This window comes from Fusarium sambucinum, chromosome II (genome assembly GCF_050947815.1).
Source record: "Fusarium sambucinum isolate potato_lamoka chromosome II, whole genome shotgun sequence".
In the NCBI taxonomy this organism is placed as follows: domain Eukaryota; kingdom Fungi; phylum Ascomycota; class Sordariomycetes; order Hypocreales; family Nectriaceae; genus Fusarium; species Fusarium sambucinum.
The window spans coordinates 6150833-6170999 of record NC_139293.1 but is presented as its reverse complement, the minus strand read 5'-3'; the positions used below and the strand labels follow the sequence as shown (position 1 = coordinate 6170999).

The window sequence follows — 20167 nt, the reverse complement described above, 5'->3', positions numbered from 1 at the left end:
AGGTGGTCATGCTTGGACAGCGCATCAGTTAATTACTAGGCAGGTAGGCACCGGCCTCAGAGACAGCCCGAATCATAGGTACTTTCCCTTCTCAGGCATCGAGTATTAATCTTGAGGCACAACTATCTGTTTTGATGCCTAGGCTGTCTATGGTCTACCCAAGCATCCATCTCGTGCACTTAGGCATCGGTATCTAGTATCTACCTGACTTGTATGCTCGCCGACTGCGACCATCTCTCTATCAAAACTGCATTCTATCTCTGTCGCCTACATATGTGAGACAGCAGCTCCTCAGTTGGCCTGTATAAAACCGGCAGCGACAAGCACTAATTCAACAATCTTCTCTCAGGGGCATCTTTTGACTTGACACAATCTTGGCCACATGTCGACAGTTGATTGTTGGACCCGATACGATGGCCATCTCACGCGGAACATGAAAAGACAATCACCGACCAAGAACCCCAGCCTTGTGTGCTTGTCGATGCGGTTCGGGCACTGGGCTTCAACCACGAACCAACATGCCATGCTGAACAAAGGTACAGCTGCACATGCCTGCGCGATAACCTCCAACGGCCAAATGATACCGCGCCGTGGGTCCAAAGCATCACTCAGCGCTTCTTTTCAACAGCTGTACTGTTGGCCGATGGTTTATCAAAGCCAAGGCTCCGCCGGTAGCCGTTATTCCACATTGGTTTGCATATCAGCCAGGCTTACTACCTGATGGATGTAGCAAGGCGACCTTGGAAAGAATATATAAATTCAGCCGAACGTCCCCTCATTTATCGATCCCGCTCAAAATCTGCCAAGGTTCTTGCAGTCACTCTCTTTCCTTTCTTCCATCATATGCTTACCTCTTCCAGATGGACTTTTACTTGAGCAGAAACGTATGTTTCGCCTTTTCTCTGACTATGAGGGACCACCACTATCTTTCTGATCTTGCGCGAAATCTTCTACAAGAACGAAAACACCTTTCCTTTGCTTCCAGCTTCTGGATTGTGCTGTTAAGGCAAAGAAGAGACCATTCCTACCACGAAGTAGTTGACTCGTCTTACTATCATCGAGCACTTTCGCAGATTCTGCCTTGTTTGGGCGCCCATGCACAAACCCTACCGTTGTCCTTCTAACAAGGTCCTCAAACGTCATGGGTCTATTGGACTATGCTATTCGGTTGAGTGATATCCTTCTATATGAGATACATGTCTTTGTGCTGACATGTGACACAGAAGTGCAAATCCTCTTAGGCTAGAGATTGATTGCAAAAGCACTAAGCCTTCTTTCCACCAAAAGGGAGGTGGCATGGCCTTTGAACGTTGCGCACAACAATCGCTTATCCGATGCCGGCCATGGCAGAGCCTCATGACTCAAAATCAAGGTCTTGCTTGTTTGAGCACCCACGCTAAAGCCCTTCGCCCTGATCCCCTTGTATTCATGAGATCCTACAATATACACTAGGTATTGTTCAACAAAGTGTTGGCGGCTGACTACCTAACCGGCTGCGCAGCCATGTTTACCTAGCTCTTAGGAATGCCCCGCTCCAGGAAACGACCCCCCGCCTCATTGTTGCCCATCTATCGCACACTTACAATCCAGAGAATAGCAGAATGCGCAAAATTTCCAAGGATCCAAGCTCGCAGTCGGACCCAATGGAAATAACATAACTGGCACTACAAGTCTCCGTTATTGTTATTCTTGTGTATAAGCGTTGAGCTCCATACTGGGGGCTGAGCAAACTACTACATCAACATGAGGTTGAAAGACGCACGCACACATTTTCCCTCTGCGCACTGACGGCCCACGAAAACACACACCAGAAATCTTGGGACCAGATGGGTTGAAAGAATGTATCACTTTGTGCTTTCATGCTCAACACGTGGGGCCTGGATGCGGATATTGGCAAGCAATAGTCATCGTTGCTAAACAGCTTCCAAGCATGCATGAATCTCGCTCGCTATTTTGTCAAACTGCGGCATACATGTGAAGGATGGCATTGGTCCGAAAGTATGCCCCTTTCTACTGACGGCAGCATTTCATCCCTCAAGCTATTTCCAATGGGCGGAGCTTCCTTCGATCACCACTCATGTACCGCCCTTGAACAATGCCTAGGCGCGCGAAGTGCCGTTATCTAGAGCGTCGACTTAGCATGTCGTTTGTGGGGCATGAAACTGGCCTCTTATGAGGCCCAATGGTTCCTGGGTTGAAACACTTGTTCTCACCCCATTATTGATTTGACGTCGGAGCTTCGTGAGGATCGGCTTCGCCATGGCACATTGACACAGATCGCACACAATCACAGCTCTTTCAACATGACCAGCACTTCAAGATTGTCCGTTTTGCGCAAAGGTTTGTAAAAACTGATTGTGCCAGGTTGTCTATGGGGTTTCCAAAGGTAAGGTTTGGTTGCCTCTGTTACCACAAGTCGTGTCTGTGAATCACAATTCGCCTTGAAGAGGCCTCGTCCGTCCTCCAGGTGGAATAATTTGACTATTAATATAGCGACGCTTGGTATTGAAGATGATATTCCTTAACAACTCATCCAGCACCCTCAACACGCTGCTCTGACCACGACCATACCCATCTTCAGCCGAACACACTGAGATAAATCATCTTTTACTCTTTCTCAAATGCCAGCCATCATGAGCACCGTAAACTTTTGGAGATGTGATGAGTGTCACGCCGAAAACACTTTCAGCTGCGGAAGAATTTGCCAAAACTTCCCATGCCAGGCTCATTACAACGCTTCATGCAAGGTTTATTCTGTCGTCGTAAAGCAATAAGCGTCGCAGCGAAAGACAATGCCAACTAAGAACCATGTAAATGGGAATCTTTGATCAACGGGAGCAAGTCTAAAGCAAACATTCTATCTCTGAGCAGAACATGGCTTGGTTGCTCGACATGTCAACTCTGGTGCCACTTATCGTCACATGGACTATTTTTGAGATGATAAAAGCAGCGAGAAGGCTCAACACAGCAGCTTTTCTTTCTCGAACGAGGCGGTTCAAATGTCCATTAGGCTACGACATATAAGAGCGCTGGGTATTACAAAAATTTAGAGAAAACGATGGATAACTGTACATCGACCTGAGACTCACGTCTAAAGGGAAAAGACTGGATATCGATCGAATCATGTTGATCGATCGTGTTGCCTGTACTTTCATTTCTTTTCACAACCCCTTACTCCCTTGTCGCCCTGCAAAGGTTGTCTTCACGTTTTGGCCTGGGTGTTGTTGGGTACACTTGTTTTTTGTTCTGCTCTTGCCTATTTCCTTTATGTTTTCATGTTGCCTTGTTTTCGTTTTTCCTTTGTGTTTTGTCTCCTGTTTTATTCTTTAGGCTATACCTTAGATCTCTTCTGTTTTATGTATTTCGTGTTTTTGTATAGAATTTTACTATTATTAGAAGTGCCGTAGAAAACCTCTTGAAACAATCAACTCTTTCGCTAGCCTTGTGAATTTACTGTCTGATTCAATGATGTTGAGTGTAGGTATGTACGGGCAGATAGACCTAGGATCTGGTCCATGATAGCGGCCTTATCCCCTAAATGTATCAAGACATGCCTAACTGAGCTTCGGTACAGCGCCTTGTCTTTTTTAGGCTTGGGATTGATCTGAAGATGCTTACTGCATTTCCAACAAGACCAGCTGAGGCTCTTCCACACCTGTGAGTCTCCCTGCGTGCCTTTCTCCCATCGAAATCATTCTCAACTTAGTATTCTAATGTTTCCGCATATCTTTACAGACATCTTCTCCCAGTACCGCATCAAACTCTCTGTCACGAGCCATTCACTGCTTCCAGGTGTATGCATGTCTGTTCTGTAAGTTGAGACGTAACCCTTTTGGGCGCCGTAAATGACAGGACGAAGGCCCAAATCACAATCATGGATATCACATAGACATATACCATGTCTCCAGCGCAGTGACAAACTACACTCACGGCCGACATGATACCGGCCTTGCGCTTGTCACGGACAAACAAGCATCTCATCAAGAGTTCCAACCTCTCCTGTTTTGTGCACCTCTAGGTACTTTGTCATTGCTCAATAACTACCTGGACAAATTGTGGTACAAGGGCAGCTTTGCTTCTCACCTTGCCTCTGCATCCTTAATAGGAAGGCATTCACATATTGAACATAGGCAGCTCGAAGTTGGCCCGTTGCCTTGTCGCCCCGTTACACCTGCAAAGGAACAAAGGACACCTGTTATCACAAGCACCAAGGACGTTTATTGGCAAGATTATGATATACGCGATGCATGAGCTACCGCTACTGTATACCAGGCCAAGCAAATCTTCCCGCTGCACAATACATCACGACGAAAACAAAAAGGATCATTACAATACTTGATTGACAAGGCGTGAAAACTAGATAAGCAAAGTTACATATGTCCATATCAGCCAGACAGCCAGCCAATTAACCAATTCCTTGTACTGTACAATGCTAAGCCTCCCTTGTACGCCTTGGCGCCTGCAGATAAAGAGAATAGTAGTAATATCAATGGCGGGAAAAGTGTAGCGAGTCCGAAATCCTTATCCCCTGTCTCTCACTCCTCGTACCTGATTCATTGCCTGGCCCAAAAATGCAATCCGGGTCTGTCAGAATGCCTCGTTTATTTGCAGACGTACCTCCATCACAACGTCGTCATCTCTTTTCAATCCTTTAATCGTCAGCTGCCACCATTATCTCAGCCCCTCCAGAAAGATCCAACGGCTTTCGAGGCATCGAGGTTCGGAAGGCAGTCCTTTTGATGCTAGCAATTCTCTTGGTCGTAGATTTGGCCGCCACCTTTGTTACCGAAGCACCCTTTGCTCTACTTGCTGCAACAATACCAACGCTTGATGTTCGCCCGGCCACTCGGTTCTGGGGTGTACGCGAGTAAGTTTGGATAACGCGCTTCGTTGTCGTCTTCTTAAGAATGGCCCCTGCTGAGACGCGTTGCTTTGCGGGTGACTTGGAGCTCAGAGCTACCTTCTTTGCAGTCGCTGTAACTGTCGAAACACCCTTCTTGATAGCACTTGCTGCGCCCTTTGCAACCTTTGAGCTGGCATTTGAGATGGCTCGCTTCACCCCCTTCGCAGGCTGGACCTTGCGCTTCTTGGCGCTGTTGCCGCTGTCGCCTTCATTACCAACCAGTTCCTTGAGCTTGCGCTTGCCAGCTTTCACGGCACCCTTAACTGCATTTTTGAGTTCCGTCTTGGGTTGCTTGACTTCACGCGGCTTTGGGCCGAGGACACCGCGGCAGTTAGGTTCACCGCAGAGGCACTTCTGAACATTCTTCGCCGAAAATGGGTCAAAGTTGTAATCGTAAGTCAGTTCATCACCTGTCATGATGGGTTTGTCGCCAGCAAACAGGGCCATTCGCGGCTGTCCGGAAACGATCCATTTAATCATTCTGCAGTTGGGGTTGCAACTGTGATTCACGAAACGCGCGATGCTTCCTGTAGTGGCGTCTATGATCATGTTTTGATCAAAACTCATGAGATAGTAGCACTTTGGCTAGTTAATATGATTGACCAATCAGAATCGACGAACGATTTTGAAACTCACCTCGTTGTCTTTATAGACCTCCGTCATGCGGCGTTCACACTCCTCCTCAGTAATGATTTCACCAGCGTACTCCATGATGATTTGGTTAGGTCTGAAGCATCGGTTGCTTCGTACACCATATCCACGGTCAGAGGTCTTGATCACCTCAACACCAACTCGATACTTTCCGCCCCGGTTTCTTCGTGCTGTCAAATTGGCGAACGCACGGTTGGTGCAATACTTCTTGCCAGCGTTGCAATTCTGCTCATCACATTCATACAGCATAATTCTGTTTTGACAACTTTCGCCGCAACCATCCTCTGGCTTGCAGACACACTTTGAAGAATAGTCATGGAAAAGAGGCGATTTTCGCCAGTAGTCTTTGGATTCGCCAATAAAGCGATCTAGAATATGTTAGTACCAGCATTGGAATTTCGGCATCAAACTTACTCTTCGTCATCTTCTTCCACTCATCAGGCTTCGGTTGACCTGGAGGAAGAGGATGGCAGACTTGATAGGGGAGCTTGAAATCGCGACCGTCGATAAGCGTGCGCAGGCCATTGAAGATAGGCAGGGGCATAGTCTTGTTAACCCGACCGCTGGGTATAAGCCCAGGCAGCTGGGCAATGTTCTTCTTGTCCGCCACAGATAGTCCCTTAAAAACATCGGTGGGGGCATCCTGGCCCGCATAAAGACCCTTGACAAGATACTTCTTGGGTTTGCGATTCCTCAATCTATTCATAGGTTCGGGCTCGGCTTCCTTGGGCTCTTCGGTGACTGACTCGGCTTCAGCCTTCTTCCTTGGTGGTGGCGCGGGAGCTTTAGGATCGACGAATTTCCCATTAGACCAAACGCTCTGAATCACAGGCTTTTCGTCAATATGGGAGAACTCCTTTGTGTCCTGTAGGCGTCTAAGCTCGCGTGACAGCGGCGTTTCGGCGTCCATAGATTTGCGACTCCGTTTAGTGACCTTCGACTTTTTGTTGACAGGCGTAGCTGCGGCAGGTGTAATGGTACTGGAACGACGCGTTGAAAGGCGCCTGTTTGGCAAGTCCTCCTCCGAGATCTTTTGGCGACGAGTGCGCGGCGAATCGAGTTTGCTGGCTGACTGTGTGACCCCTAGCGCGTCAATGCCACTTCGGACTGTTTCGGGTGTCGCACCCTGAGCAGGGCTGGAAGGTGCTGAGCCGTCACCAGGGAAGACTGGCCCAGAAACAGTTCGTCTTCTTCGTCGTCGATCGGCTACAATATCGCCTTTGGCGCGTCGCTTTCCGTGGCCGGCCGTACCACTCAATTGAACCAAATTATATATAGGAGCGCTCACGCGGTTGCGGCGAGAGCGTGTTGGAGCAGGCGGCGGCGGATCGGCAGTGCTGACGGAGTCTGAAGGCTCGATCGGGTCGGATATAGTAAGCGTGACTTCAGGAGACTCGAGGTCGAGTGCAACATGAACAACATCGCGCTTAGGCGATTCGGAGTGAAGACTGGCTTCATCGGCAACGGTAGTAGGAGGCGTAGAAGTCGTTGACGCGACATTAGAGGAGGAATCGTCCGTGACGCCTACCTCAAAAGCGCCCTCGGAGGTCAAGACGAGTGCCATGTTGGCAGGATAAGAGGTCGCCTCGGATGTAGTATACTGCTTTGACGCGAAATGCTCAGAAACAGAAAGTCATTCGGGTTTGACTGGGGGGAAAACGTGAGAAAAAAATCCCGAACTTATTAAAAGTTGAAAAGAGAGAGAAATAACATGAAAATTCAGGATTGATAGAGTTCTAAGAGAGAAAAGGGTAGAAAGCAAAGGATAGAGGGTGTAAAGAGGTAAATGGAGTTGAGAAGCAAACGCGGCGCGCTCAGAGATGAGAGTGGGATCGGGAAGGAGAGAGTGGGCGACTAAGGTCAAGTGCGAGTGGATGGTGCTTCCCCCCCCCCGCGCGCCAGTCCAACCTAGACTGGTCCAGGGCAGGCAAGAAGAACCAGGTCAAGGTCGAAGACCGCCCGGGAAAGAGGCTTGGTACGTACTCCAATATTTGGGAAGGTAGGAAGGATAGCAGCTGAAAAAAGAGGAGTAAGGAAGGATCGGATTTGGCGATCAGAAAGAGAATGCGGAGAGAGTGTCAGGTCGACGTGCGAGTGTAAGGAAGAAGATATTGAGATATGACATGGACAAAGGAAGAAGAGAAGTGTATATGTACCTTGTTCAATAGACGTGACGGGAGTGTGAATCAGTCTTGGACGATCAAGAAAACGCGTATCAGCGATACAAGTAAACAACAAGAGTCGAGTCGGGATGTTTAAAGATGAGTTAAAAACTGTTGTTGGCTCTTGGTCGCGTCGTTTGGTTGACTGATGTAAGGAAAAAGTGGGATGAGTGGCCGGGCCAGGTCGATACGTGACAGAATAGCACGAAAGAACAGGATGGGGTTATGAGGATTAAAAAAAAGAAGAAGAAGAAGAAGTGAAAGTGAAAGTGAAAATGCTGTAGAGTCCAACAGTGGAGAACAGAGTCTCGTGCGTGAGTGTAATACACACAATATGCCCTGCCTCTATGTCTCTCGGCAGTACAGTCGAGATGTAGTTGTTAGGAGGATGAGAGAATTTAGAGGTTGGAGGAGAAACAAGGGAGTTTGGTTTGTTCGCCCCTTAGGCCTACCTACCTAGGCTGAGCTGAGCTGAGGCAGGGAGGAGTACAATCATCAATTGGATGGATGCGAGGATGAGCATGGCTGGCCGACTGGCTGATTTTCGAGGTAAGGCAAGGCAGGTGAACGCGAGTTTCCTAGACCGAAACCATATGGACCGCCTGAGACGAGATGCGCAACACTACTTTGGTCACAATAAATGCAATATGTTCGTAAAACCATCCATGGCGTTGGAAAAAACTCATTCGTTCTTGTGGCAATATTTAAAATGCAACTGCACTTATTCAGACTCTACATTGTTCGAGTTACAGGTTCCTTCTCGAATGTCTCTCAACCTCGTGCTTGCTTTGCCACTTGGCGTCGTGATGATATCTGAGTCAGATATCACTACATTTCAAAAAAGAGATAGAGAACGATATGTCACACAAATCCAAAAGAAAGGGCATTTGGATATAGATATTACATATCGTTGGGCGACTTTATAGTTTCGCTGGCTGCGTGACTCAAGATAGCCTCGTTCACCAACCACTCGGCTACCATGGAGCCCAAAGTAGCATTTGCCCGCACAGACTTGATCATCGAACAAAGAAGCAATACTCATGTTCCATCGAAGTAATTGTATCCGTTGGCAGAACAAGAAGGCTAAAATTCTACAAGTTTCTCGTGAGTTATGTTGCATTGCTCAGGGGCCAGAACGCGACCTCCGAAAAGGGCGGGTACTGAGGTTCTCACGGACAGCCAAACAGCCAACTATCCGCCAGAGAGACATACTCACGAATCCACAGTCATATATGCGAGTTGCAAAATGAATTGCTACTATTGGAAATCGAACGAAAATATTTGAAGCATATTTTACATCATCACAACAGTCACTAGGCCTATTGCCTTTTAGCATCTTCTCCGTCGTCGAATGACACTCCTTTGCAGCAGCATAAACGAAGATACTAGATCTAGATCCTCCAGTGTCTCTTACAATCTCGACACCGTTGTAACTATCAAGACTGATCTAATACCATTAATTCCAGGGATGTCTGCAATGGATGCCCAGATATGTAAACCGAGGATCATCAAGTCACGGGGTCTAATCCGGGCTTCAGTCCCCTGCAACTTCAGCGCAACCATGGCAGTCATACATCCTGACGATTCTAGTATATTTGACATGGACTGTATACTTACCTCCCTGTACTCTGTTGTTCTATCGCGATTTCTTTACCCTACAGCTCCACCATGACTATCAACAAAGATATCGTCGAGCGCATCAGCGTCTCGGAATCCAATCAGCCTCCGTCTGCGCCGCAGCTACCTCACCAAAGTGGCAGCAGTTGAATTGTTGATTTTGTTACATTCATAAGTCATAGGCCAAACGTTGTAAGTTCAATCTCTGGCATAATCAGCACTATAGCCTCGATATCACTTAACGACATTGATACACTATCGTAGATTATTATCTCTAGCTAATGGTCATTTACCTAGCATACCGCCAATGTTCTCAACGCAGAACTGATAGTAATTGTTGCCCGAGCTCCAGCAACCCTCGTATGCAAAGTACTGGAAAGTAAACATTTATTCTCGACACTCTCAAATACACTTAAGGATATACTCATGCGGCAACAATACAATACGGCATGCTCACCGGTGACGGAATCAACGTCTCATTTGTGAATTTATTCGAGAATACCATATTTCTAGAGCAATACTCCACTTAACAAACTCATTTTCAGCAACCCAAGGGGGGTATTGTTCGTGGTATTAAATCCCATGGTTGTTTAGTGTCTCCCACTTCAGAGCTTCGTTTTTCCTTTTCTGGGGCATATTATCTAAGCAGTGCTCTCCTTCTTCTCCACTCCGGCGACAGCAGCAGGCGCCTCCTTCTTCTCAGCCTCATCAGTTGGGTCAATAGTCAGCTTCTCGAGAGCTTCTTTAATGGGCTTTTCGCCGGCTTGCTCAACGGCCTCTTCAGCAGTCTCTTCCTTGGCTGCCTCAACTGGAGCAGGAATTGGGGCAGGAACTGCCTCTACAGCATTAGGGGTTGGCGCAACGGCAGCTGGCTCAGAAGCGACTACAGGCTCAGCAAAGATGGCGTTCTGGACAGCAGGAGTCGGCTCAGTAGTGACAGGAACATCCTCGGCAGTAGAGCTAGAGCTATGGGCGGCGGGAGTTGGTTCGGTGGTGACAGGAACATTCTCAGTAATAGAGCCAGAACCAACGGCTACAGGAGTGGTGGTGGGCTCGGTCGCAGCAGATTTGGGAGAAGCTGCGTCAGTCCTACCAGCCTCAGCTAGCAAAACAGTTTGACCCTCCTTAACGCTGGGTCCAAGGCCACCGTATTCCTTAGGTAAAGAAGAGGCAATGCTCTTCAACTCTGTAGACAGTGTAGTGCCGGAAGTCATGGGATGGAATTTGCGAAGGGTAGCAGGGGCAAGGAAGAGCTTCATGGCGCCAAACATCCATCCCATGATGGCAGGAACGTTGACAAAGTATTTGTGAGAAAGCAACTCTGGGTAGGCCATAGAGAAGACGGAAATTGTCTCTTTGCTGGCAGCCTTTACAGCGGGATCGACGCGAAAAAAGCTGACGTTGAGGTAGTCATGAACTTGGATCATCTGGTAAGGATCCTCGCCTCCTTCAGGAATGGGCTCTGTGACGTTTTCCAGCTTGAGCTTCTGAACACTTATCTCCATGATGGCAGCACGCCACTTGATGAATCTGGCACAAAGTTAGCAAAGTCTTTACCTGGGTAGAAGACAGGCACTCACTCCTCGACATTACTAAATGTGGCCTTTTTATCCTTGACAGCACCATATATATTCCATGTAATAATGGTCTCCTTGTTGTTCTCTCCATTGTGCACAGTGACAAAGCCCAGATCATCGAACTTGTTCTTGTCAAAGGTCTGAGTGACGAAAGCAGTAGGATTCATCTTCTTGCGCCACTCGAGAGCCTGAGTGAGCTGCTTCTCAGCAGCAGCGGGGTCATCGTTGTTGGCTCGAAGGAACTTTTGCAGAACCACCATCGTAGGGATATGGCTGATGCTGGACAGCTGCACTCCCCACATCTCCTTGTGCTGTGCCTTGCTGCAGATTTCATTCAGACGGCCATCAAGTTTAGCTAGAGGGGTCTCGGGAGCAGAGGCACCGGCTTGAGTAGGCTTCTCGGTGGCAACCTCTGCGGTCGCCTCAGCGGTGGGCTCAACGACGGCAGGAGCTGCAGGGGCTTCTGTGGGGGCCGAAGCGGCAGCTGTTTTATCTTGCTCGGCAGACATGATTGCGGGCGTGTTTTGATCACCAGGTAGCTGATTGCAGAGGATAGCTAGGATAATGCAATGCGAATGATGGCCAGATATTTGTTTATGAACTTGACCTGACGAGTCTTGTCTGACGTGGGTCTCGAAAGGGACTGTTTTAGTACAAGAGTTAAACGAGGCGGCAACGGGAACGTTGTTTAGTACAGTTTATGAGGGGAAAGGAAACAAACACGGGAAAATGAAACTCCTTTTGATAATTTGAGTTTCTCAGAAATGAAGCGAGTCCTCCGACAAGGTTGGTAGGATAATCTAAGTAGTACTTAACAGAATGGACAAACGTGTACGGATGGATAAGCAGGTAGGTAGGTAGGTGGTACCTTATTATTAAGGGAGACAGTACGGAGCACCTAAATTTGTAGGTGCAATTCCAGCCCGGTCCTCACTTTAGGATGGGACGGTACCTGAGCATGTTCGGCAAGTGGAGATGACTGCCGTTGCAGCATTTAATGCATCTTTTGATTGGGCAACAATTAAACTCACATACTTGGGACAAGGAGTTCCAGAGGTCAATTCACCTGGGTTCCAGCACTAAAGGGCATCTACCAGTAAGGAGCCCGTAATGGGGGGCGGTTGGACCCTTGCACCCATTTTAGTGTTCAAACATTAATTAATTAATAGATGGATTGTTATGCACACCCCACCCACCAGCTTCTACCAGCACGCAGCTCACGTAAAGCCAGATCATACGTGATATCTGACATAAACCACAATCAGAGAAGCACGTATCACGTGTTGCATATGCATATGTCAGGTTCCCAAGTCAATTTCTCTGATCTTCCCATATAGCAAGCAGAACTATCAGAAAATACAAGCAACGAGCCCAACCAAAACCGTCCATGCATGCCAGTGTTCCCCAGTATTGCATTCTCGCCCCGACACCAAGTTCATCGTATTAGTTCGCCGCAACTTCTCCCTCCTTCCACCTCCCTTGATTCTTTAGCCTTGGTCCCGGTTGGCGAGTTGACAAAATGCTGAGTACCAATGCGAGTGTGCGATGAAGTAGTGCTCTGAGATGCCTCAACGACTGTATTCGAGGGGCCCTGGATCTGGGGGAAAGCCAAAAGTTTCTGTTGCTCGCTTGACAAACGCAGCGAAATTCCGAGATGAAAAGAAAACTCCGAAATAAAAGATAAAAAAGAAACGGTAGAAGTCCGATGGGTAAAACTGTATCAAGCGTTATTCAGCACTCAGTTAAAGCCGAGAGCGCGACCGAGAATTCGCTCGATAGCAGAAAGCTCAAGGTAGGCACACTTCCCCAGAGACATTTCATCAAACTGAGGTCCCTGGACATAGTTAACCTCATGGTAAAAGTAGCCCCAGTAGTCATCAGTGTCCTTGAGCGTCTCTTGGATCGAGGTGCGCTCGTGAATAGGACGAATGAGGACGTCACGAGTCGTCTGCTCACGAATCAGGCGGATGTACCAGTCAACGACATCAAGAGGAATGTCTGGCTTGTGCCCGATGGCATACTGGTGAACCCAAGAGGTGGGATTCAGGGGCTGGCCATGACGACGCTGTTGCTCGATGGGGGGCATTTGGACCATGAACGCAATGTTGTCCTTCTGAAGGATGGTGAAGCCTTTGCAATCCATTGCAGTTCGGATAACGCGCTGGAAGAGCTGGGTGGTGAGGTTGACAGGGTCATCCTGCCCCGAGACTGATCGGCCAAGCAAGCGAAGAAGCTTGATTGTAGCCTTGTACATAGCACCACGTTGAGCGATGGTAATGTGGTCCGGGGCGTACCAAGGAAACTTGCGCAGGGTGCTGATGAGGCACTCGTAGGGGCGTTGAGGGCACTCTTTGGAAAAGGGAGACCGATGAGGAACTTCCACATGTTTGACAAGCATAACCATTTCTTCCGGGAAAACGAAACCCTTGAAGTTTGCCCAAGGCTCTTGGTTGTTGGTGGGAAGGATCTGAGGGTTGGCGCCGTCCCAAAATACACCACGAGCAAGAGGGAAAAGTTCCTGCATCAGAGCAGCTTGACTCGACAACTCGACCTCAACAGGACGCTCACCAAGACGGCTGATACGGCCAGTCTGGGTGTACTGGTGATGTTTTTCGGCACAGCGCATAGCATCCTCCATGGTCATGAATTCGACAAAGGCGTCCATGGTCTTGGACGTAGCTCGATCCATGATGATGTGGATGGGCTCCTCACCATCACTCAACATTCGACTGTTGCGACCAATGAAGGCAACGACCTCGGAGCGCTTGGTAGAAAATGGTATCTATAAAGGTTAGAACAAGAGAAATAGTAGAAGGATGTGAAAGACCTACGTTCTTGAGACGGACAACACCAGCCGTAGATGCCTTGGTCGATCCAGGGCTGCTCACGAATGGGAAGAACGCAGAGCTCATGGCGGTTTCCAGAGTAGGGAGACCAGAGTAGGTGCCCGTCAGCTCGTGTAGTCTTTGAGATTTGTTACCGGCGAATGGCACTGCCATAGCAGCAGTGAGCATAGCTTGCTGCATGGCAGGAGGGGGCATGTTCGGGAATGGGATCAAGGCACTTGGCTCACCGCGCTCAGGGCTTCCAAATGGGTCACGGGGTGAAATGGGACAAGCGCTGGGAATTGTCTGCAAGTCCAAATTGAAGCGGGGAGGAGGCATACTGTCAACTGGCTGGCCAGCTGTTCGGGGCGCGTAGTTACGAGGCTCGGTGAGATGATGGTTAGTGCCTGAGGTGGGAGTAGCCAGTGAATCACTCATGCGTTCGCCATTAAAATGGTGCGGAGTATTTCCAGGACTCATCAGAGACAAACCAGCGTGGAAGGAGATACTCTGAGGCAGGCCAGGCATGTTTGGGTTCTGAGAGGGCGGTACAGGAGTGTAGAACTGGTGAGCAGCTCCAGCAGAACCTGAGTGAGCAGAGTGGTGGCTTCCAGGTTGAGAAGTCGAATTGTGGCCGTGTGGAGGTGAGACCAGGCCAGATGGCTCGACACTATGAGCACTCGTGTTCTGAATAGGACGACTGGGCTAAAATTCCCTAATATCAGCGACATTCATGACGATATTAAATAAGACCAGGACATCTCAATCCATAAACCCTGAAAGACAGCCTGAGACTTACATAAAGTTGGGCACCGTGAGGGAGTCGGTTGGCAATGCCAGAGCTTCCAAGAGCTTGGCTGTCGCCGTTCGCGACGATAACCACTCCTTGAGGAAAGTCATTTGCTACCGGCTGAGAAGAACCGTTGGCGATAAAATACTGCGCGTTGTTGGTAGTAGATGAAACATGTCCGCTGGCTGCGCCATTGAATACCTCGTTGGTAATGCCATTGCCACCACCATTTACCATGTTGTTGCCAACACTTTGAGCTTGTCCTCCCATCTAAGGGGCCAGAGCACCAGTGTCGAGCGGCATGCACGGGATGACGATGCCGGGGATGCCCTGTACAGGGCTGTTTGGGGGCGCAACGGGCGGTTCAAGAATACTAGGCACAGGATTACCATTAAGGGGGAGCGTGATCATTGCTCCCATACCATTTTGTTCCTCGCCAAACCCACTCGCTTGGAGGGCGTTGTTAAGAGCCTGGTGAGCTGAAGGCATCCACGAGTTGGAGTTTGCAAGAGAAGCAGACTCGGGGCTGTGCGAACCAGCAGGGTTTTGGGGCCGGCTAGGCTGAGATCGGAAAGAAGGGATCCCGAAAGGCGGGTTGGAAGAGAGAGGGCCTGGGTGGTGGGAGGCAGAGCTTCCTTGAGCCATATGAGGTTGCTGGGCATTGAATTGGCCCGGAAACTGGCCGGTGTGATACGACATGTTAGAGTCGTGGTACTAAGAACGGATATATTGTCAGTAGACTATTCTCATTGTCCAAGTTATTGCATATCAAACGCTAGAAAAGTGCGCAAGAAACTCTGTTTGTCATATCCACGTCGTGTTGCAGCTGGGTATAAGAAACTCACCATACAGTAATATGGTCCGTAAACCTTCGATACGAGATAGCAGACGATCGGCGAACCGCAACTGTGTTTCCGCACTGGATGTTTGGAATGAGTAGGTTACTTCGTGATGAAATTGAAAGCCAAACGGAGCGCTTGGAGTTCAACTGCCACAGTGTTTGTGTCGTAGGAATAATGAGGTCTCGCACGATATCAATACCACGAAGATTAAAGTATTGTAAGCAGAGAGCAAATGATAAGAAAACCGCGAGAGAGAGGCAAGAATGAAGATGCAGAAGGGCAAGTGAAAAGCCAAGTGTTTGGCTTCAAAAATCTGAAATGCGCGGCTGTTAGCGTTATGATGTTGTGCGTTTGGACCTGAAGTTTGTGGAATGGAATAAAAAGGAGGCGGCAATGCCTGAGTGCTAGAATCGACGAAATTAGGCGAGCATCGCCGCACACTTGAATACTCACTTCTCGTTCGAAATTATTGATGGTAAAGGGCTGTGAGGGTTGCAATACAGGTTTGAGGAAGAGTGAATGTTCAAGAAAAGTCTTAGTAGAAGCAAAAGTACCTAGCAGATAAAAGACGGTAGAAGGTATTTCGAGGCAGAGAGGACCGATTCAATCTAGCAACTGCGTCCGAAAGGCTGAATGCATTCACCGAGATCTGTAGTTTCTAGGAGAATGAAGAAAGGTCGGGGTTGAGGTAGATAGAAGGGATTGAAGGTGCGAGAGGAGAGAAAAGAGCCCACCGCAAGAAACAGAAGTGCTAGGCGAGCTAATAATTGTCTCCTAGGAGACAATAATAAAGCAACTCCTCCACGTTTCGATGACAGTGCTGGGCAGTTGGCAGCAGTTGGCAACAATGTCAGAAAGGGATATTCATACCTGTCCCTCGCAGGTCATTATTGACAGTGATTCATTAACCGTCATGACCACCAATTCCAGTAGTAACCAAAGACGAATGAATCGAGGGCGGGAACAATAAAGCCAGTCATGATTGTGATGGCAAGAATATGATTCACGAATGGCAGGCGACTGATGCCCAGTCTGGGATTCTGGGCCGCGGAACGAGAGGTTATTATTACCAACAGAAGGCATTCAAACGTTATTTGTCTTCTCAATTGGGGGATTTTTATCAATTAGTAGCCAACATAACAGAGGGATTTCGCCCAGGACCTATAACTAGGTACCCATCAACACCAGTGCCCACTTATGCGGGCCATTGTCAAATAACGAAAGGTTGTTCCAGAAAGATTCGCATTTCAATTCGATTTGGTCGGTAAGGTTTGTATCTAGGCAATGTCGTTATCTTAAACCGCCCTTCTCTCCAAAGCATGAAGCTCGCCTATCGGAGCATCTGCACGTCAGTGCTGTCATACTTTTGCTTGGCCAAAAATACATTGCGACAGCCGATATTCTCAAGAGAGAACTCCAAGCCTCATACCGGCTGAGGGTCTAGTCAAACTATTAATGGTTAGTATCGTCTAGCGGTGTCAATTGAGGTTGGTTCTCACAGGTGTAAGAAAAGACTCGGCTACGAATCGCGCTCGAGCGTTCAACTAAAGGTAGGTCAGCATCTACTGGCTGTAATTTTACATTGCGGTCTGGCACTTACAAATAGCTTCATCTCGGAGATCTCCTTGTCCACTTCTTCCATAAACTGGATGATAAAGTCGACAAGCTTATGCTTCAACATCTCCTCGGTGTGGAAGTTTGTTATCAGGAAGGAGATGTCATAGCCCTGTATCAGTCAGTCAATCAGTCAGGGGCAGATCAATAATGACATGTCATAACCAGTGGCTGACCTTGATCGGTTTCCTACGCAGGATAAAGAATGACTCTGCACGTTGCGTTAAGAATCTTGTAAATTTATGGACCAGTATATGCTCAATTTCGTCGGCCTGCTTGATCTTGATGCTGATACGGACGGAGTTGATGCTGGGCTCGATCAAGACACGTTCGTTCTCGTTTCGCGCGATAGTCAAGGGTTGGAGGAGGACTTCTGGTGATGTCTGTGCCTCAATCTCGGGGACATTGTGTCGCTCAGCGGTTTGAGAAGCAAAGTTAGAAAGCGTAAGCGCAGCGGTCAAGCTGCTGCGTACGCATTGCAGGTAAGGTCGGAGGGATTGAGACTAAGCGAAGAGGTTAGCTGTAAGCTTGCAGTCCATTGAATGGTAATGAGGTTGTACCATGGCTAGAAGCACGTCCTAGGACGTTCTAAAACAAGCAGCAGAAGCACGTATCGAGATGTTGATGGAGAACACGGAGCTCGGCGGGGTCGGTTGACGTTGATGTTGGAGGTTGGAGCTACAACAACTTGAGGCGCAGTTGTTAATGAGGCGTCGCCAGACCTGACGTCTCCATCTCTCTGGGTGGGGCCGTGATGAATGGGGGGAGACCTTGGACAGTGAAAGAGCTTGACCCCCTCAAAGAGCTCTCTGTGGCTTTAATCTTCCCACACAGCCACAGCCACAGCTCCTCGAGGCCCCGCGGAAACTACACCGCTTTCCCCACTAACAATTCGCCTTCCTCCAGGTACCACTCGGTGACGCATCTCTAGCATCTTCTGCGCCCTGTCCGTTTGCAAACAACACCTTCACGGGGATGCATTCTTGACTTGTTCTCTTCCTTCTGTTCTTTCTTCTTCTTTAGATCTTGGGATTCTCAGGAAGAGTGTGAATAGACGGCATCTTCTTTCCACAATTACTTAATCACCCTGCACCCCACCTCAAGCCTTCAAGCTCCGATTAACCACAACCATGTCTTCCATTTCAGGTCAGTCATTTTTCGCCGCATTGCTTTGAAATCACTCTCTTACCTCCAGTAGTCGTAGTGAAACACCAGGGGAAAAAGCACGATGTCGAAATCGATCCCAGCTCTACCGGCGAAGACTTCAAGCTCCAAATGTTCAGCCTAACCAATGTGGAGCCTGAGCGCCAAAAGATCCTCATAAAGGGTGGCCAACTCAAGGATGATGCCGATATGAGCAAACTGGGCCTGAAGCCCGGCCAAGTTATCATGATGATGGGTACCCCGAGCGCTGGCGGTGGTGAGCTTGTCCGACCGAAAGAGGCCATCAAGTTTGTCGAGGACATGACAGAAGCTGAGCAAGCTCAACAAGTCGGTGCGACTCCTGCCGGCCTTATCAATCTTGGAAACACATGCTACCTCAATTCCACTCTCCAAACCCTGCGCGTGATCCCTGAGCTTCAGGATGCTCTAGACAAGTACAGTCCTGAGAGTGGCAGCAGCAGCAGCAACTTCATGACGGCAGGCACAAACATGGACATTGCATCTCAACTTTCGAGTCTGTACAAGAGGATGGGAACAACGCAGGCACCCTTGCCCCCCCTGACCTTCCTAGGTGCTCTGCGGGCCGTGTTCCCTCAATTCGCGGAAAAGTCCAAGACAGGACAAGGCTATGCTCAGCAGGATGCAGAGGAGGCTTGGTCCCAGATCGTGCAGCAACTTAACCAGAAGCTCCGAATCACTGGTAGTGAAAACTCATCCAAAAAATCCTTTGTGGAGAAGTATATGTCTGGTGAGTTTTCTTCTGTACTAAAGTGCGACGAGGAGCAGGCCTCCATTGAGGGCGAAGTGCCCGTCGTCGCTACGGACAGATTTGCAAAACTCAACTGCCACATCGACAGCTCGACGAACCATCTCCGAGACGGTATTCTTGCCGCACTGGAGGAAAAGTTTGAGAAAGAGTCTGAGGTTCTAGGCCGCAATGCTCTTTACACCAGAACCTCCAAGATCTCCCGTGCTCCTAAATACTTGACTGTGCATTTTGTGCGTTTCTTCTGGAAACGAGAGACGCAGAAGAAGGCCAAGATCATGCGAAAAGTCACTTTCCCAAAGGAGCTTGATATTGTTGAGTTCTGTTCCGATGAGCTGAAGAGCGCTCTGGTTCCTGTGCGCGACAAGGTTCGCGAAATTCGCAAGGATGAGGAGGATATTGAGCGTGCTCGCAAGAGACGTAAGAAGACTCATGACCAGGACGTCGGCGATATCCCTGGCGGTGCTGGCCTTCCTACCGAGAAGGAGAGAAATGAAGCCGAGAAGAAGCAGGAGGGCAAGCCGGCTGATGGAGACACTGTTATGGGCGAGGAGGGTGAGACATACAAGACTGATGCCGACATCGAGGCTGAAAGGAACGCTTCCATCCTTGAGGCCAAGAAGGAGCTGAACGCACTCATCAACCCCGACTTGCGCAACGAAGATGGTGCTAACCAGTCTGGTCTTTATGAGCTCCGTGGTGTCATAACACACCAAGGTGCCAGCGCAGACAGTGGCCACTACACTTCTTATGTTAAGAAGGCTGCTCCTGTTGACCCCAAGACTGGCAAGAAGGGTGAGGAGGATGGCAAGTGGTGGTGGTTCAACGACGACAAGGTGACAGAAGTCGAAGCTGAGAAGATCGACACACTTGCTGGTGGCGGTGAGTCTCATTCTGCTCTCGTTCTTCTATACTGCGCCATTCCTTTGCCTTCTGCCGAAGGTGTTATGGAGTAAGAAAATGGTATGAATGAAAGTCTACTACATGCGCAGAAGTACGTTATTACATGGACATGACATGGGATGAATCAACGAATCAACATGGATAGGGGGGGATATGGCATGACCAGATAGGCGTAGGGGAGAGCATGAAAAGCAGCCCTCAATCAATAAAGTCTAAATTTTGGCATCGTCTGTCTGTCGTCTGAACACTTGACTTGTTCATTTGTTATTCCAGGCATATTTTCGCACATCTGGTCATACTATTCCCGCGCCAGCCATCTGACTCCTTGTGGCCAGTGAATAACGCCAATCCCT

At 48.7% G+C, this 20167-nt stretch overlaps 6 protein-coding genes across 6 annotated transcripts; 1 reads left to right on the top strand and 5 right to left on the bottom strand.

Moving 5' to 3' along the window:
* Positions 1-4651: 4651 nt before the first annotated feature.
* Positions 4652-7118, bottom strand: FSST1_009004 (uncharacterized protein; the record flags this gene model as incomplete). Its single annotated transcript, XM_083225940.1, has 3 exons — positions 4652-5488; positions 5540-5922; positions 5969-7118. The coding sequence occupies 3 exons, from the start codon at positions 7116-7118 to the stop codon at positions 4652-4654; spliced, it is 2370 nt and encodes a 789-aa protein (XP_083084965.1).
* A 2856-nt stretch (positions 7119-9974) lies between these two features.
* On the bottom strand, positions 9975-11419 carry FSST1_009003 (CRAL-TRIO domain-containing protein; the record flags this gene model as incomplete). Its single annotated transcript, XM_083225939.1, has 2 exons — positions 9975-10863; positions 10914-11419. The coding sequence occupies 2 exons, from the start codon at positions 11417-11419 to the stop codon at positions 9975-9977; spliced, it is 1395 nt and encodes a 464-aa protein (XP_083084964.1).
* Positions 11420-12648: 1229 nt separating this feature from the next.
* FSST1_009002 (RNA-binding protein) lies at positions 12649-14762 on the bottom strand (the record flags this gene model as incomplete). Its single annotated transcript, XM_083225938.1, has 3 exons — positions 12649-13692; positions 13742-14440; positions 14535-14762. The coding sequence occupies 3 exons, from the start codon at positions 14760-14762 to the stop codon at positions 12649-12651; spliced, it is 1971 nt and encodes a 656-aa protein (XP_083084963.1).
* A 33-nt stretch (positions 14763-14795) lies between these two features.
* FSST1_009001 (uncharacterized protein) lies at positions 14796-15224 on the bottom strand (the record flags this gene model as incomplete). Its single annotated transcript, XM_083225937.1, has 1 exon — positions 14796-15224. The coding sequence occupies one exon, from the start codon at positions 15222-15224 to the stop codon at positions 14796-14798; it is 429 nt and encodes a 142-aa protein (XP_083084962.1).
* Positions 15225-16845: 1621 nt separating this feature from the next.
* FSST1_009000 (actin-related protein 2/3 complex subunit 4 family protein) lies at positions 16846-17544 on the bottom strand (the record flags this gene model as incomplete). The annotated part of the gene is made up of 4 exons (XM_083225936.1): positions 16846-16911; positions 16968-17093; positions 17158-17484; positions 17542-17544. The coding sequence occupies 4 exons, from the start codon at positions 17542-17544 to the stop codon at positions 16846-16848; spliced, it is 522 nt and encodes a 173-aa protein (XP_083084961.1).
* A 567-nt stretch (positions 17545-18111) lies between these two features.
* FSST1_008999 (ubiquitin-specific protease UBP6) lies at positions 18112-19959 on the top strand (the record flags this gene model as incomplete). The annotated part of the gene is made up of 3 exons (XM_083225935.1): positions 18112-18127; positions 18180-19853; positions 19904-19959. The coding sequence occupies 3 exons, from the start codon at positions 18112-18114 to the stop codon at positions 19957-19959; spliced, it is 1746 nt and encodes a 581-aa protein (XP_083084960.1).
* Between the last annotated feature and the right edge of the window lie 208 nt (positions 19960-20167).